This window comes from Pongo abelii, chromosome 6 (genome assembly GCF_028885655.2).
Source record: "Pongo abelii isolate AG06213 chromosome 6, NHGRI_mPonAbe1-v2.0_pri, whole genome shotgun sequence".
Lineage (NCBI taxonomy): Eukaryota > Metazoa > Chordata > Mammalia > Primates > Hominidae > Pongo > Pongo abelii.
The window spans coordinates 64,975,582-64,991,019 of record NC_071991.2 but is presented as its reverse complement, the minus strand read 5'-3'; the positions used below and the strand labels follow the sequence as shown (position 1 = coordinate 64,991,019).

At 36.0% G+C, this 15,438-nt stretch overlaps 1 protein-coding gene across 3 annotated transcripts in view; it reads right to left on the bottom strand.

Annotated features, from left to right (window-relative positions):
• MACC1 (MET transcriptional regulator MACC1) overlaps positions 1-15,438 on the bottom strand; it is an 82,111-nt gene that overhangs the window by 21,674 nt on the left and 44,999 nt on the right. For 2 of the 3 annotated variants that reach the window (XM_024250438.3, XM_054559418.2), the window contains exons 2-3: positions 4,584-4,706; positions 1,039-3,080 (exon numbers count right to left, since the gene is read on the bottom strand). In XM_024250438.3, the coding sequence (XP_024106206.1) occupies positions 1,039-3,080; positions 4,584-4,698 (2,157 nt within the window). In that variant the 5' untranslated portion in view covers positions 4,699-4,706. Of the gene's footprint in view, positions 1-1,038; positions 3,081-4,583; positions 4,707-7,096; positions 7,246-15,438 lie in introns of all 3 variants that reach the window. The other variant, XM_054559417.2, reaches the window with a different exon arrangement.

Below are 15,438 nucleotides of genomic sequence, written 5' to 3'. Positions count from 1 at the left end.
CATAGAGTTGTTAATGGCTAAATAAGCACTAGAGAAGCATTAACAATCATTATTATTTTTACACTCATGTTTTAACCATTTTTAGAAATATGATCTTCATTTTTTTCTTTTTATAAAATATTGAATTTCTACTTTAAAGGTAAAAAGTACTTTGTAATTCTCCACTGAGCCTTCCACTGGGTTGAATACCACACTAAAGAATTTGACCCTCAGAGTCCTATTAAAACATGAGGATTAAGATGAGAATTGCTAATATCATTGTTTAGGCTGTAATGCATTGTATACATAAGAATATTAAATTGCTAAAGGATATTGGTAATACGTTAAAAAAAAGAAACAGCCAGGTGTGGTGGCTCATGGCTGTAATTTCAGCACTTTGGGAGGCCAAGGTGGGAAGACTGCTTGAGGCCAGGAGTTCAAGAGCATCTTGGGCAACATAGTGAGACACCCATCCCTTAAAAAAAAAAAAAATACCCAGGCATGGTGGCACATGCCTGCAGTCTGAGTTAGTTGGGCAGCTGAGCCCTGGAGGTTGAAGCTGCAGTGAGCTGTGATTGTGCCACTGCACTCCAGCCTGGGCAACAGACCCAGACTTTGTCTCAAAAAAAAAAAAAAAAAGAAAAGAAAAGAAAAAAGAAAAAAATCCCACACACACTGAAAAGTAGTTCTCTAACAATGGCCAAGTTGTCTTTAGTTTGCTTTCATGTTATGGAGCCTCTCTGGTATCTTAAGAGTTGTCTAAATATTTGAGACAGGAAGAGAAGTCATATCTGAACTGTTAAGCCCAGCACAAACAGAACTTTTTATTTTCTTTTAAAAGATGATCCCGGTTTTTGGGGAAATCACAATTGAATCTCAAGTTTAAGAAACCAGTTTTATGATCATGTAGGAAAAACTATATTTGCTATAAAGTGTCTTTAATGTATTTAAGACTGTTGAATTTTTAAACATTTCTCCCCTCACATGTTTGGTTATAAATATTGTCAAGTTAATACAATTCTCGATGGCAATTCATTACCATGATCAAGCAATACTCACCACAATAAGTTCATATAGAAACTTCCTTGTATTTCTCTCTGTGTGGCAATCTTCCTTTAACTTCTTTATAACATAAGAAACTTTTTCTGATTCTTTGTCTGCGTGAATTTGATCAAAATCTTCCACGGATAGATGTGAGTAACCCAGGACATCAGCTAAAACTTTCCAATCATAAACTTTTTCTGACACCAAGGTTAATACAACTGAGTAGATATAAGTCAATTTTTTTAAAGGCAGGACAATTTGTTCAAGAAGATTTCTGGTTGTAAAGACACTATCTGACATAAACATTACTTGCTCCTTTGAAATCACCTTGACATTTTTGCAGTGTACAAGTCCAATCTTACCTCTGAGGACTCCTACATACCATTCTTTCACTTTGGACTGACCAATAACTTTTACCTTACCTTCCCCGAGGAGAGCTATTGTGTCCCCTTTGAAATATTCAAGGAAGTAATCAATCTTGCTTTGTCTTAGCACTGCCTTCAGGGTTACCCCATAGTTGGTAAAGTTCAATGTTTTATCTTGAAATGTAGGATATTTAACAAGAATTTTTGGTGATAAAGGAGCAGACTTGATTTCCTCCTTCTTCTGCAAATAGCCTGGCAGATTCGAGAGTCTTTTTAGGTTTGGGGTTGGATCAGGAGTAGTGATACAGAACTGTGCAACTGGTTCACCATTGGGAAGCTCCACCTGAACACAAAAATCAAACAAGTGCATCTCTCTGTGCTCAACTAAAGAAAATAAAAATTGTTGATGAACTACTTCACCTGCTTCCAACTGCTTTTGTTTAATTTCTTTCCTTTCTCCTTCTGTCTTTACTTCAAAATCAGGATCACAGGAAAAAATAGAAATACTTAAATCTTGTGGCTTGTCAAGTAAAAATGACTGTTTCCCCCAGAGCTGAAACACAACTGGAGATATGTTTTTTCCACACTTCTTAATATCAGAAATTGTAAGCTGTCCTGGCATATAATTATGTCCACAAACTGTTAAAACAACAGTAAAACTGGGATGGATATATTTGGGTCCATAAATTCCAATTGAGGTGGTTTTGTGGATATAATCCCAAATGGTGGCAGCTGGTGACTGAAGAGCTTTAGCTTGTGCAGCAACCACTAGATACATTACCTGACTCAAGTCAATTAGCTTGACTTGGATGGTGTCTTTGTAAATGTAGCAGTTGCTTAAAATTTTAAAAGGGCCTTCTTTACCCAAGCTGTGTAAACATACCATTTCTGTCATGACTTGGCTGAAAGGATCCTTTCTTACTTCAGCCCCAATTTTCATCTCCAGCAAAAGGGCTTCCATTGTATTGAGGTTGCCTAACATGATTTCCAACAACGGGCTCACAGTGCATGAAAGATCATGGTTAAGCATGTGTGGTGGATCAAGGAAAGCCCTTAGAGACACCTCTTGGAATTCCCCCACAGCCACATGACCTTGGGGCACATGAACAGTGATGTCTGATTCAGGTAATTGTACTGACCCTCCTTGATGGTTTACTTTGCAAGCTATGGTGACCTCAGCAAGTTGTGTCTGGGCCCATCCAGGGCTCTGACTAATTGTATTCAAGTCAAGACAGGAGCGGGCCAGCTGGCGTTGACTTAACCAAGCCATTTTATAAGCCTCTCGATCATTTTTAAGCCACTCTAAGTCGTGTAGTAGGATCTGGTCAGAGTTATGTATACTCTGATGGGCATGTGCTGTGTCGTCTAAAATGTCCAGAAGTTCTGAAACACTTTTAGATCTTCCAGATTTTCTTGAGGAAGACTGCCTAAGTAACTGATGCACATCAAGTTCATCACCGGAGGAATCAAAAGAATTTCCATTTTCTATTTCTCTAAAGAAAAGAAGAGGATCTTCCTTTAAGATGGAAATATTATTTCTCTTCCTATTATTTCTTAGTTGAGTTATGTCATCCAAAAATGGGTTAGAAGCAGACAGTTGATTCCAGAATGGATTTGTAACTTTGGAAGCATTATTACCATGAAGGGTGAAAGCATCTGGCCAATTGTGAAGCAAGTCTGGGTCCTGGCATTCTTGTTATTTAAGGAAAGACAAAGCAAAACAAAGATAAGGTGGCATTGAGAGTTATAATCAAGATTAATTTTTCCCATAGCTTAAAAATTCAGGACTTACTTTTCATTTTTCTTTCTGATCTCTAGTCTACTAGCTAACATAAACTCAATGTTAAATTTGCTCAAATTTATATGTAATGAGAAAAGAATATTTTTTCTACCAGGTTATTTTTTGAACATATGTAATGTTATTTTAAGACATCATGATTTATAAACTAAACAAATAAATATTTAATATGATATAATAATATATTTAACACATTTTCTTGAAAATGACTCAGACTAGCATGTGCTTATGCTTTATTATTTTATGTATCATGTTTACAAAAGCAAATTTCTGGTCAAATAGAATAAAACAGTTATTCAATTATCCATATTTTTCTAAACATTGAATTGTTGGTCTCATTACATTCAGAATATTAATTTAATATTTTCCTTTTCAGATAATGTTGAATATGTAGAAAATATCAAATACATCTGTTAACATTTAAAATAATGTTTAAAACAATATGCTAAATTAGAAAGTCATTAATTTATTAGATAATTCTATAACTTTGTATTGAAAAATGTTAATAACATTAACATTTTTCAGGAAAAGGAATTCATAAAATGAACATTGAAAATTTAGACCACCATTGGTTTTATTGATCAAAGGAATACATTGCACTCAAGCTTGCAATGGCAAATAATAATTTTACCACTAGAAATTGAAGCATTATTACTTTGGAAAGTAAGTGTCTTAAGAATTTGTAACATTAAAATATTTACATTTCTATTTTAAGAATTTCTAGATATCTCACAACATTGACGCCATTTTTTGTTTGTGTAGAGCAACTCATACTTGGTCATTTCTTAGTAAATAATTATAAAGACTCTAGACTTTGTGAAGCTAGTGCTGCTTTCAGAGACAGGCAGAATAGCCAACCAAATTTTCAGAAGATCTATTGAAAAAATAATTCAAGCAAACTGTCAGAATTTCTTTTGTTTAATATACGTAGAAACATTATCTTGATTGAAATATTTTTAAGTGTTATATGCTAAAAATTAGAAGATGGATTTTGAAAAATAAAGGTGGCATTTCTCTTACATTCACACTTTTCTTTAATAAAGTTAACCCTAACTCTCTTAAAACTTACTTTTCCTCTGAGGATCAGGTTAATTTTTTGATGCTCCATGAAGATTTCCTAGGTCAATCAACCTTCAGAGAGCCTTTTTACCCCCAAATTCATTATAGTTATTGCATATAACACTCATTTATTAACAACATTTTTCCTTTTTATAATATTTGTCATAATCTGTTGGCTGTGCTATTTTGCACATCTTTTTAACTATTTCTATGATAAAAACAAGATTTTATAATTCTTTTCATCTTCCAGCATTTTCAGACGTAGACCTTCAACAATTATTGGTGATGAATTTCATGTACTTACATGGACAAATCACAACAGTTATAAATTCCCATACCTGTAATATTGCAACTTTTTGAGAGTTTTCCTGCTTCCATGTCAACCAAATTTGCTTCAGACCTACTTTGTGCAATTCTTCCTGACCAAAAATATTTTCTTTCAGTGATTAGCATTTTTCCACCTACAAAGTAAATAGATAAGTATTTTCTGTAAGCATACATATACATGCTGGCAGAGAAAATAAACTCAAAGACATCATATGCATTTCTGTAAAGAACTGCATGTGAAAATCCTCTATATAAATCTTCTACTCCTGGTAGGATACTCGACTAGATATACTAAAATATGTATTAGCACTCCACTAAAAAATGATCAAATTCCAGATTAATACCAATAACCAAATCTTGAAATGTATTACTGATCCCATATAAAAGTAATTAATGAGAATTCCAAGGACGACAACAACAAAAAAATAGTAAGTTGAAAACTAAGTAAATAAACATTTCCTGTTTGGTGATTGGAGGGCTAAATATCACAAACTAAAAATTTTCCCCTAAATCCTCGTATACATTCGATGCAGTTCCATGAAAAATTGCATGTAAATATATATGTGTATTTGTTACTTCTTTTTTAATAGTTAAAATTTTATTTATTTCTTAATGGATAAAATTGTATGTATTTATTGCATAGAGCATATTGTTTTGAAGCATGTTGTTTAACAACACATAACAGCAGCAATAACTTCTTAAGCTATTTTAATATTTACATAGAAAAGCAAAGAGCTAATACTCAAGATAATCCAGAAGAAGAGCATGACAGAAGTAACGTGCACTACCTATCAGATATCAGCATTTATTATAAATAGGCTCTAAGTAAGACAACATGGAAGTGGAACATAAATAGATGAAGGACACAGAATAGAGATCTCAGAACCAGACCCACCCTTATATGAAGGATTGATACTTGGCACAGGTGGCCATACAGAGTGGTGTGGAAATGGTGGATTATTCATTAAACAGTGATGTTGCCATTTGTTGTGCATGCTAAAAAAAAATTACATTGATCACTATCTCATCCCATGCACAGAAAATAAATGCCAAGGGATTAAAAAACCTAAAAGTGAAAACAAAACCTTTAAAATTTGAAAGATAGTCTAGAGATCATCTTTATGTTTTCTGGGAAGGAGAGAATTTCTTAAACAAGGCACACACACTTATGCAATATGCAAATCCTACAAAATAAAACCACACATTAGAATAAGATATCCTATATATCAAAGGACATCAGTAAAAACACAAGCCAAAACTAGGACAATTTATTTTCATTGCACATGACTGAAAAAGGAAAAATAATTGGATTCCAAAATATATCAAAGATTCCCAAAAATCAATAAACAAAATAAAACAACACTATAGAAATTTTTGAAAAAATTCTCTAAATGAACATTTCTCAAAAAATGGAAACACAAATGGTCCCTAGATATATGGAAATATGATCAAGCTCACTGGTAATTAGGAAAACGCAAAATGAAACCCCAAGAAACACAATTTTTACCTACAAAATTTGCAAACATTTTAGTCTAGCAACACCAATTATTGACAAATATGTGCAACAAAGGGAAAGCCTATATACTTGTCGTGGAAGTTTCAATATGTGTAACCACTTGGAAGTTAATCTGACATTGTCTAGGAAATATGCTTACAGCCTAGTACCCAACAATTCCAATCCCAGTTATTTGTTTTAGTGAAAACTCTGCAGATGTGCATCAAAGAGATATACATGAATATTCATTATATTATCAAGAAAACTGAAATCCCTAGGATATTCCCCAGAATATCCTTTGCCATATAAGTGGATAAATAAATTGTGGCATATTAACACAATGAAGTATCATACAACTATTGACACAGATGAATCACAACTAAAAGTATGAACACATACTAGTAGTCAATATCTCATGTCTGGGACTCAGCCCTCTTTACACATATAATTTCTCTTCATCCCATGACAACACTGAAAAATAGGTATTATAAATATGACTTTCAGAGTCTCAGCAATAGAACGTAACTAAACCACAAGATCGATTAGCAAGTGAGCCACTGACCAGAGTTACTTGTTCATGTTATAACTACTACATGCAGCCCATAACTTAGGACGCTACATACCCTATGTCAGACTCAAGATTCCCAATGTACCTTCTGAGACTGTCCCACCTTCCAGTTCACATTTCCAGTTATTTTTTAAATTATCATTATTTATTTATTTATTTAGAGATGAAGTCTCGCTATATCGCCCAGGCTGGAGTACAGTGGTGTGATCTCAGCTCACTGTAAACTCTACTTCCTAGGTTCAAGTGATTCTCATGCCTGAGCCTCCAGAGTAGCTGGGATTACAGGCGCCCACCACCAGTCCTGTCTAATGTTTGTATTTTTAGTAGAGACAGCGTTTCGCCATGTTGGCCAGGCTGGTCTCGAACTCCTGACCTCAGGTGATTTGCCCACCTTGGCCTCCCAAAGTGCTGGGATTGCAGGCATGAGCCACCACACCCAGCCCAGTTACTTTAAACCTTACTTTTTGTTCTCCTTTGTGTGTGTTGACCACATCTCCTTCACCTGTGACCCCTCCTTCTTTTTTGTTATACTCTTCTTTCTAGTTCTTGACTTTTTTTCTTTTCAAGTAGTTTATTTTATTTTTTACAGAATCCAGAAGTCTTTTCTGATCTATAAAAATGAAAGAAAAAATTAAAACAAGATGGAAAAGAGGGAAAAGGAATAAAAGAAAAAGAAAAGGAAAAGAAGGGAAACATGTGTTTCCAGGCATGATAATTAAATAAATCCAAAAATTGTCTCATAAGGTGGTATGCTTAAAAAAATCCAATGTTGCAATAACAATTTCTTTCCCTGATTGGGGAAACTACATCGAAAAAATGGGCAAAACGTTGAATTATGCAATATTCAAATTGCACGGAAACCTCAAATTTCCTGGCAGAACTTCCAAATGCTGTGGTTGATTTTACCAAATATAATGTCCAAAATTAAAAGTTTTTAGCACAGAATAAGTAGCCAAAACTTTGAGGTAGAAAAGCTGAGCTCAAGTTCCTCAGCAAAATGTAACAAACTAAATTAAAATGAGGAACAAATGTCTAAATGGAAAAATATTTTCGAAAAGATAAAATATATTCTTAAAAAATCAACTTAGTAAACTACCTAAACTCTTTTATTTTTTATGAGGAAAGAGCAAAATGAGCAATATGTACTGAGGATTTCTTTGAGGCAAATAATCATTGATATGAAAAATAGTTATAACCAAATGGAATGTAGGTAGAAGTCCTCAACCACATAAAAACCAGGAATGATGCCTTATGCAGCTATGACCTTGAAGGATCATAACTTCTCAGAAACAAAGGCACCAAATGGTCATTAGCTGAGATTCTTTGTGGATTATCCTTATTCTCCAGTCACTCAAGCAGGTCTTCGCTGTCCTTCAAGGTAGTTGTTCCAAATCTCAGTGGCACCAGGATCACTTGGAAGGCTTAATCAAACAACCCTTTGGAACCATCCCAGTGTTTCTAATCCAGAAGGTCTGGGATTGTGCACAAGAATTTTATTTCTAACAAAGCTGTCAAATGATGCTGATCCTGTGGTTCGGTTCCAAGGGGCACATGTTGAGAACCACATTCTGAAAGCCATTCTAAAAGCTCCTTCCCTAGCCAAATGGTTTCCCTAGCCACTCTCACTATCCCCCAACAAATCCTCTCTCTCATAATCTTTCTCTACACAAACACATCCCTCCATCCCTCACAGTACCATCCTAAATCTAAATTTTTTTCTATGAATCCAAGGAGAGGTGGTATAGGGGGAAAAAAAAATCCTTGACTGGAAGGACAAAGATCTGCCTGGACGATGGCATTGCTTGTTTACACAGGGTGCAAATCACATTAGCCACATTTAGCATTTCCCTATGTTTTATTCCAATTAAACCCCATACTCAATGACAATTGCTGCCCAAAACAGGATTTTTTTTTTTTTTTTACTTTGTCTAGAGAAACATGAGTCAGTCTTTGTTGGAATGAGTAAATGAGAATAGAGTACTCTAGTATTCATTTAATTTGGGACACGGTTTTTCAATATGCCTTTTAAAAACACTTATGCTGATTTTGCATGATCCATTACTTTTTTCCTTAAGAAACCAACTAAGTTTTGCCCTTATTTATTTTACTATTTAAACTAGGCCCTAAGCAACTAGAAACATTTACCAAATGTACAACTTAGCAAAAAAGTCAGAAGATATTTTTTGTGAGGGTAAGGGGTGGGGAGCAATGCAGTGTTTGGAATAAGTAACCAAGAAAACAATACACTTAAAAGAATTATTTCTTTAAAACGTGTCCTTTGAATTGTTTATGGTAGTAATTACATAGTGAAAATTGCCAGTGTTAGCCAGCTGGCAGGTTCAAAGTATTTTCCAATTAGTCCTTGAATACCTGAAACCTCGATGATTTCCATGAATTTGTACTGTATTTAACTCTTGATCTATGTGATAATAAAACCATGTCCATGTAGGCTATAACTCTTATAGGTGACTGCAAATACTAAAATATCAGGAGAGCAACTGCTGGACTAGTAGACTTTTCCTTCACCCGCCAAATGCCAAACCTGCCCAAGTAACATTGTATTACTTGTAAATGCAACCAGTATTTTTTTAAAAAGGCCCACAAAGGAATCATAATCAGCTGATGATACACACCTGGTATGATTTTATTGGACATTACCATGCTGTGAGTGGCCTTACTTGATCTTACCCTAGGGCAACTTCTGATGGACTAGTGGCACTCTCTGATTGGTAATTTTTAATAATATACACCATACACAAGCACACTTTCTCCCAGTTATTAAATACTTCGAGTGTTGCAGCTGATTATTCTGACCAAATATTTAAAAGACCTGACAGGGCAAATGTCAGCAGTTACTTTTCCCCAAGGCAAAGAGTTTCAGAAGATTCTCCAGGGAAGGGAGCAGGCCCCCCAGTGCATTAAGCAGTATTAGAAATCCATAATAATTTCTATGATACCTCCAATCCTCGGAACTCAAAACATTTCATCAATACATCATCTTGTTAATATCACCAGGTCAAGATGTCTATCACTTCTTTCTATCTTATTATCTTTCCATCACTGGCAGAACTGAAGTTCAGGAAAATCATAATTGTGCAGCATAACATCATATTAGTGAGAGTAATCAGGGATATAAAAACAGTAGATCAGAAACTGTTTGATGTGCAGTTTAGTGATGTAGTCAAGGAACATTTCCAGAAACCTAGATCTGGAAGAAAAGGTATAAAGGACTCTCTGAACAGATACACAAAAGGAATATCTTGGGCCTGTAAAAAATAAAAAAGATAAAAGATAATCATAAGAGCTATTATTTATTATTTATTTGGAGCTTGCCACACTTCTGGTATCATGCATGGCTTTTCTTGTTTACTTGCAACAATTCTAGAAAGTTGGCTCTACCATCATCCTTATTTTTTTTTTTTAAATCTTGCTCTGTCGCCCAGGCTGGAGTGCAGTGGTGCTATCTCAGCTCACTGCAACCTCCACCTCCTGGGTTCAAGCAATTCTCCTACCTCAGCCTCCTGAGTAGCCTGGACTACAGGCGCACACCACCATGCCCAGCTAATTTTTTGTATTTTAGGAGAGGTGGGGTTTCACCATGTTTCCCAGGCTGGTCTCGAACTCCTGAGCTCAGGCAATCTGCCTGCCTCGGCCTCCCAAAGTGCTAGGATTACAGGCATGAGCCACTACGCCCGGCTTCCATTATCCTCATTTTAAAGGTAGGGAAATAAGTCTTAGGGACATTATATGCCCAAGATTATAAAGCTACTAAGTAGCAAACCAATCTTTGAACTTAAGGATACTAGATACTAGCAAACACATTTTTCAACTCTACACAACACTTTCTACCTATAGATTAAAACTTCTCTTCCAGAGGAAGTGAAATTTGAGACTATACCCTGGGCCCGTTGCTGGAGAGTAGTATCAAGCCGTGATGTTGATCCCAGAAGATCTCCAAGTTCACAGCAGGACCTGCATCATGGGTACGTGACCTGTGCAACAACACAGAGCCCCACTCTCAGATAGGCCCCATGCTTAGTGTAATGCTCTGCCACTGCCATCTTGAAATACCTAATATGTTTTGAACAAGAGGCCCCATATTTTCATTTTTCACTGGTGCTGCAAATTATGTAGCTGGTCCTGGTTCACAGAGTTGGCAACCTTTATTCTTCAGACCCCGAGAAACGACTAAAATTACAAGGGGCCATGAAGAAAGGAGAAAAGCATTATTTCGGATGAAGAATGCTCATTTTACAGATGATGAAGCCAAGCTGCAGAGCGGTTGATAGATATTTGTCTTTTTTATTTGAGTTCCCTACGGTATGTTCATTTTACACGTGTGTGTGCACGCACATACCCACAACACATATGCCCTTCCTTTGCTTAAAAATATTTTGAGAGATTTACAAATAGTCAGATAACACAATGAGTTTAAACAACAAGTAAGTGTATATTATTCTTCAGTAAAAAAAAATTTAAAAACAAAATAAGTGAATAAGTAAGGGTGACATTTGCAGGAAGTTGGTAGGACAACTTCAAATAAAAGCAACTTCACAAACATCATGCTGTAAATTCCAGTATACCTACTAGCAATAGCCCACACATTTGGCTCTCCACTTTCTGAAAGTGACCAAAATAAGGCAAATATGATTAGTTACAAGCTTCACAGTGATCATAGGATACAAAGAAGCCACTTAACAGCAGCACCAGCAATACCCGGAATAAAGAGGGGTGAAGAGGAGCATGTAACTACTGGGGACAACATCCTCGGTCCCCCCTTTTACAGTATGTTCAACAGTAAATCTCTTTAATGGAACTCTTTCTTAATGTGTTTTGATGTTATCTCACCCAAAGGCAATTCTGTCAAGTCAGGTGGAGAAGAGTGGGCCCAGCTAGACAGCTATCTGCCTCCCTATTCTAAGACAAGCACACATGTCAGGTTACAATCCCAAAAGGACAGGACCTAGTCCAGTAAAGCCCACTATACTTGGTTCCTCTCAACAGAGTTTCCCTTTCCACTTTTCAAGTCAGAGCTGACTGAGACGTTCTAGGCCTAAGATCCAGAGCAGCTTTTTCTCTTGAAGACCCAAACAATTCACAAAGTTAAAGATGGGAGTCACGCTCGCTTGTGAAAATTGAGATGAGTACATTTGAGATGACAATTGAGATGAGTAGCTAAAATGTAGCCTGAGCAGATAATCATTCTACCTCTGCATGCTGTGCCATGATATGGACTGCAGTTTTCCTCAGAAACAGTTTTGTTACTGCTCCCACACAAGAGCATACATTTCCAACTTTCAAGGCCATAGAGCAAAGCTGTAGTACTTTCATTGTGAAAAACATTTAATGAGTTCTTTTACCTAATCCCCACTGTTGCCATAAAATATTCCCAGTGATATATCTCTCAGGTTTGACTTTAAGCAATAGATGTTTCAAGCAAACTCTGAGAAATAAATTAGCTACAAATCTTGTCCCTGGGATTGGACAAGTTTAATTATTGCAAAAGTAGTTGCATATGACTTTGTGTAGTTATGGACCTGCAGTCATTTTTCTTTCCTGTACCCTTCAATGCAAAAGACGTTTTCTGGGTTGTATTTTTCAAAAGGTATAAAGATCAACCCCCAATTCAGAAGGGGTGGACAAGAGGGGGGTTTATAGTGTGGCTAATAAAGCTGTAACTGTAGGGTCCTCACTTGCATGGTCTTTTCTAGCGAACTGAGCCAAATTCTGTATTTGTTTTCTCTGCAAAGCTCCACTGCTTCCTAGAACACTTGACAGTAAATCAGGAGACCTCACTGGTTGTCATCAATCAGCAATGTCTTTCCTTTCTTTTATGTAAATGCATTTTTGTAAATGCATTTTTTGTAAAGTAAAAAGAATATAGGCTTTGGAGTTAGAATTCTCTGGTTACAGTCCTTCTAGTACAAACTTGGAAAAGTTACTAAACATTTCTGGAACTCTACTTATCATCTGTAAAAAACGAAAATAAAATAGATAATAATTAGTATTACTATCAACATATAATAACCTCACATGCTGTTCATAAGGATCAAATGAAGTACTGTAAAAAAGTGGCACAAGAGGACCCCTTGCTTTTCCTCTGGTCTCTCCTTCCTGATTATTCCAGTGCATATAGAAATAACTTTGCCAACTGGGCCCATTCCAGAATCTTCTCATCTCAATCAGACGGCTTGAGACTCCAATCTCTGATAGCTTACAAGTTGTGTCTTGGGACCCTGTATCCTATTCTTCACCCTTCATAGAAAATTTTACCATTGCCATGATTCCTGCCAAAAGAGTGACTGGACTCATCACAGCAGAGGCACTGGAGTGCAACAGAAAGAATGCAGTCTTTGAAAACAGACAGACATAACTTCAGACCAATGCTTAGAAATGAATTCACTGGTCTTAGCACCATTTTCTAATCTACAAAATGAGGGTAAAATATTGTCTTCAAAAAGTGGTTACAATGATATGTGAAATATATCTCAATAAAGCTTTTTAAAAAAATTGTTGTAAATATTAAATTAAATAACTTAAATCCCCAATGAACATCAGTTGCTGCTTAAAATGATAATTCTTCTGTTTTTCACTTTTGTGCCAATTCTGTTGCTCTTAGCCAATGTAATGAGTGGTTACTGACAAAGATATGTAAAGAATATTGGAAAAGAGGAAACAGAATAAACACTGTGAAAGTTTGTCATTTTAGCTTAATAGATTATTAAACTTAACAATACTTTTCACCTCTCTGAAGGGGATAATGTAAAAATTATTGTATCATTTAAAATTAGATTTGTATTAGTACTTTTGCAGTAAAATCAAATATTTTTAGCCAACACTTTCTCAGTTGTTACTGTATGGAATTAATTGTAAGATTCCCAGCATTCTTTGCCAAGAGAAAAACACTCTGACATTTTGTGCATACCCACAGTTTTCCTTGGTTTGAACTTCAAACATGATGTGAATCATTTGCCTATCATCTGACATGGCTACCTACTTGAAAGAGAATAAACATGAATCTTTGGTCACTGTTAAGTGAAAACAGAATGTTTATGCACTAACGTTTGCTATGAGAAAGAGCCTATGAATAAAATTTGGTAGAATGGGCAAGATTAAAGAGAGACTCATTACACCACACCATCCAATTCATACAGCAGGAATTTCCCTTAAATTCTCAACAATTGTTTACATCTAGTTTTTAAAGTTTCAGGGAATCGCAGTGTTTCTATTTGTTATTTTTGTAAACAGAACGGTGTGCAACAGTATGAACTCTTTGTCAAAGCACTGACTTGAAAATACTGATGTGCATACATGTGTGCATATATCTATTCAGAAATATAGACAGCTAATAGAGAAAGATGGATATTGATATAGACATATATATGATTCAGCTGAACAAAAATATTTTTTGTTATTATTAATGCTCCACTGCTTTCTGATTACTAGAAACTGGAAGATTATTTTATTTTCTATTTTTTTTTGAGGAGGAGTCTTGCTCTGTCGCCCAGGCTGGAGTGCAGTGGCGCTATCTTGGCTCACTGCAAGCTCCACCTCCTGGGTTCACACCATTTCCCTGCCTCAGCCTCCCGAGTAGCTGGCACTACAGGAGCCTGCCACCACGCCTGGCTAATTTTTTTTTGTATTTTTAGTAGAGACGGGGTTTCACCGTGTTAGCCAGGATGGTCTCAATCTCCTGACCTCGTGATCCGCCTGCCTCAGCCTCCCAAAGTGCTGGGATTACAGGCATGAGCCACCATGCCCGGCTGATTATTTTCTTTCTTAGAGACAATTATTATCTTTTTTTTTTTTTTTTTTTTGAGTTGGAGTCTCGCTCTGTCGCCCAGGTTGGAGTGCAGTGGTGTGATCTCAGCTTGCTGCAACCTCCACCTCCCAGGTTCAAGCAATTCTTCTGCCTCAGCCTCCCATGTAGCTGGGATTACAGGTGCCCATCATCACGCCCAGCTAATTTTTGTATTTTTAGTAGAGACGGGGTTTCACCATATTGGCCAAGCTGGTCTCGAACTCCCGACCTCAGGTGATCTGCCCACCTTGGCCTCACAGAGACAATTACATCTTCAAAATTTCACTTATTTCAACACAGTGTCAAGTAGTGATGTGAGTTACAAGAAGTATGGAGGAAAAAGCTGAGAGAGAGGAAAACTGCCCTGGGTAAGAAAGGAAACCAACTGAGGAGACTGAGGATTGGGACAAGTGATTGCAGCCTAAAAGGGAAATACGAAATAAAAAGGCATAACTAACGAGAATATTCTGAGGGAAATACTGAGAGGTATGCATTGTCAACCCTAATATCTAGTTCTCCCACACAATCTTCAGAAAAATCTATGTTACTCACTGATTCAGGAAACATTTATAGTGTAAAATAAGAGGTGTTGAGTCCAACTTAACAGCAGGAATAAAAGGAAAACAGAGCTGCCCAAATGAACATACGGATTACAAATAAGGTGAGCTGCCATTGATCTGGGTTTGCCCAGGACTGCCCTGTTTTAAAATCGAAACCTCTCAGTCCAGAGCAAACCAGGATGGCCGGTTACCACAGTTACAGGAACATGTTAGTATATAAGTACATAGTCCAACATAAAGAATGTAAAATATTCAATGTAAATCTCTTTTCTATCTGTATGGATTTTTAAAGTATTTTAAACCATCATGAGGAAGAAAATAAAATATATAAATATATATACACATATATATACATATATATTTGAGCTATATAGGAACGACTTTAATTTCATGTTTAAATTAATTATGTTTTGTTATTCTACTTTCAGGAAACAGAATAAAA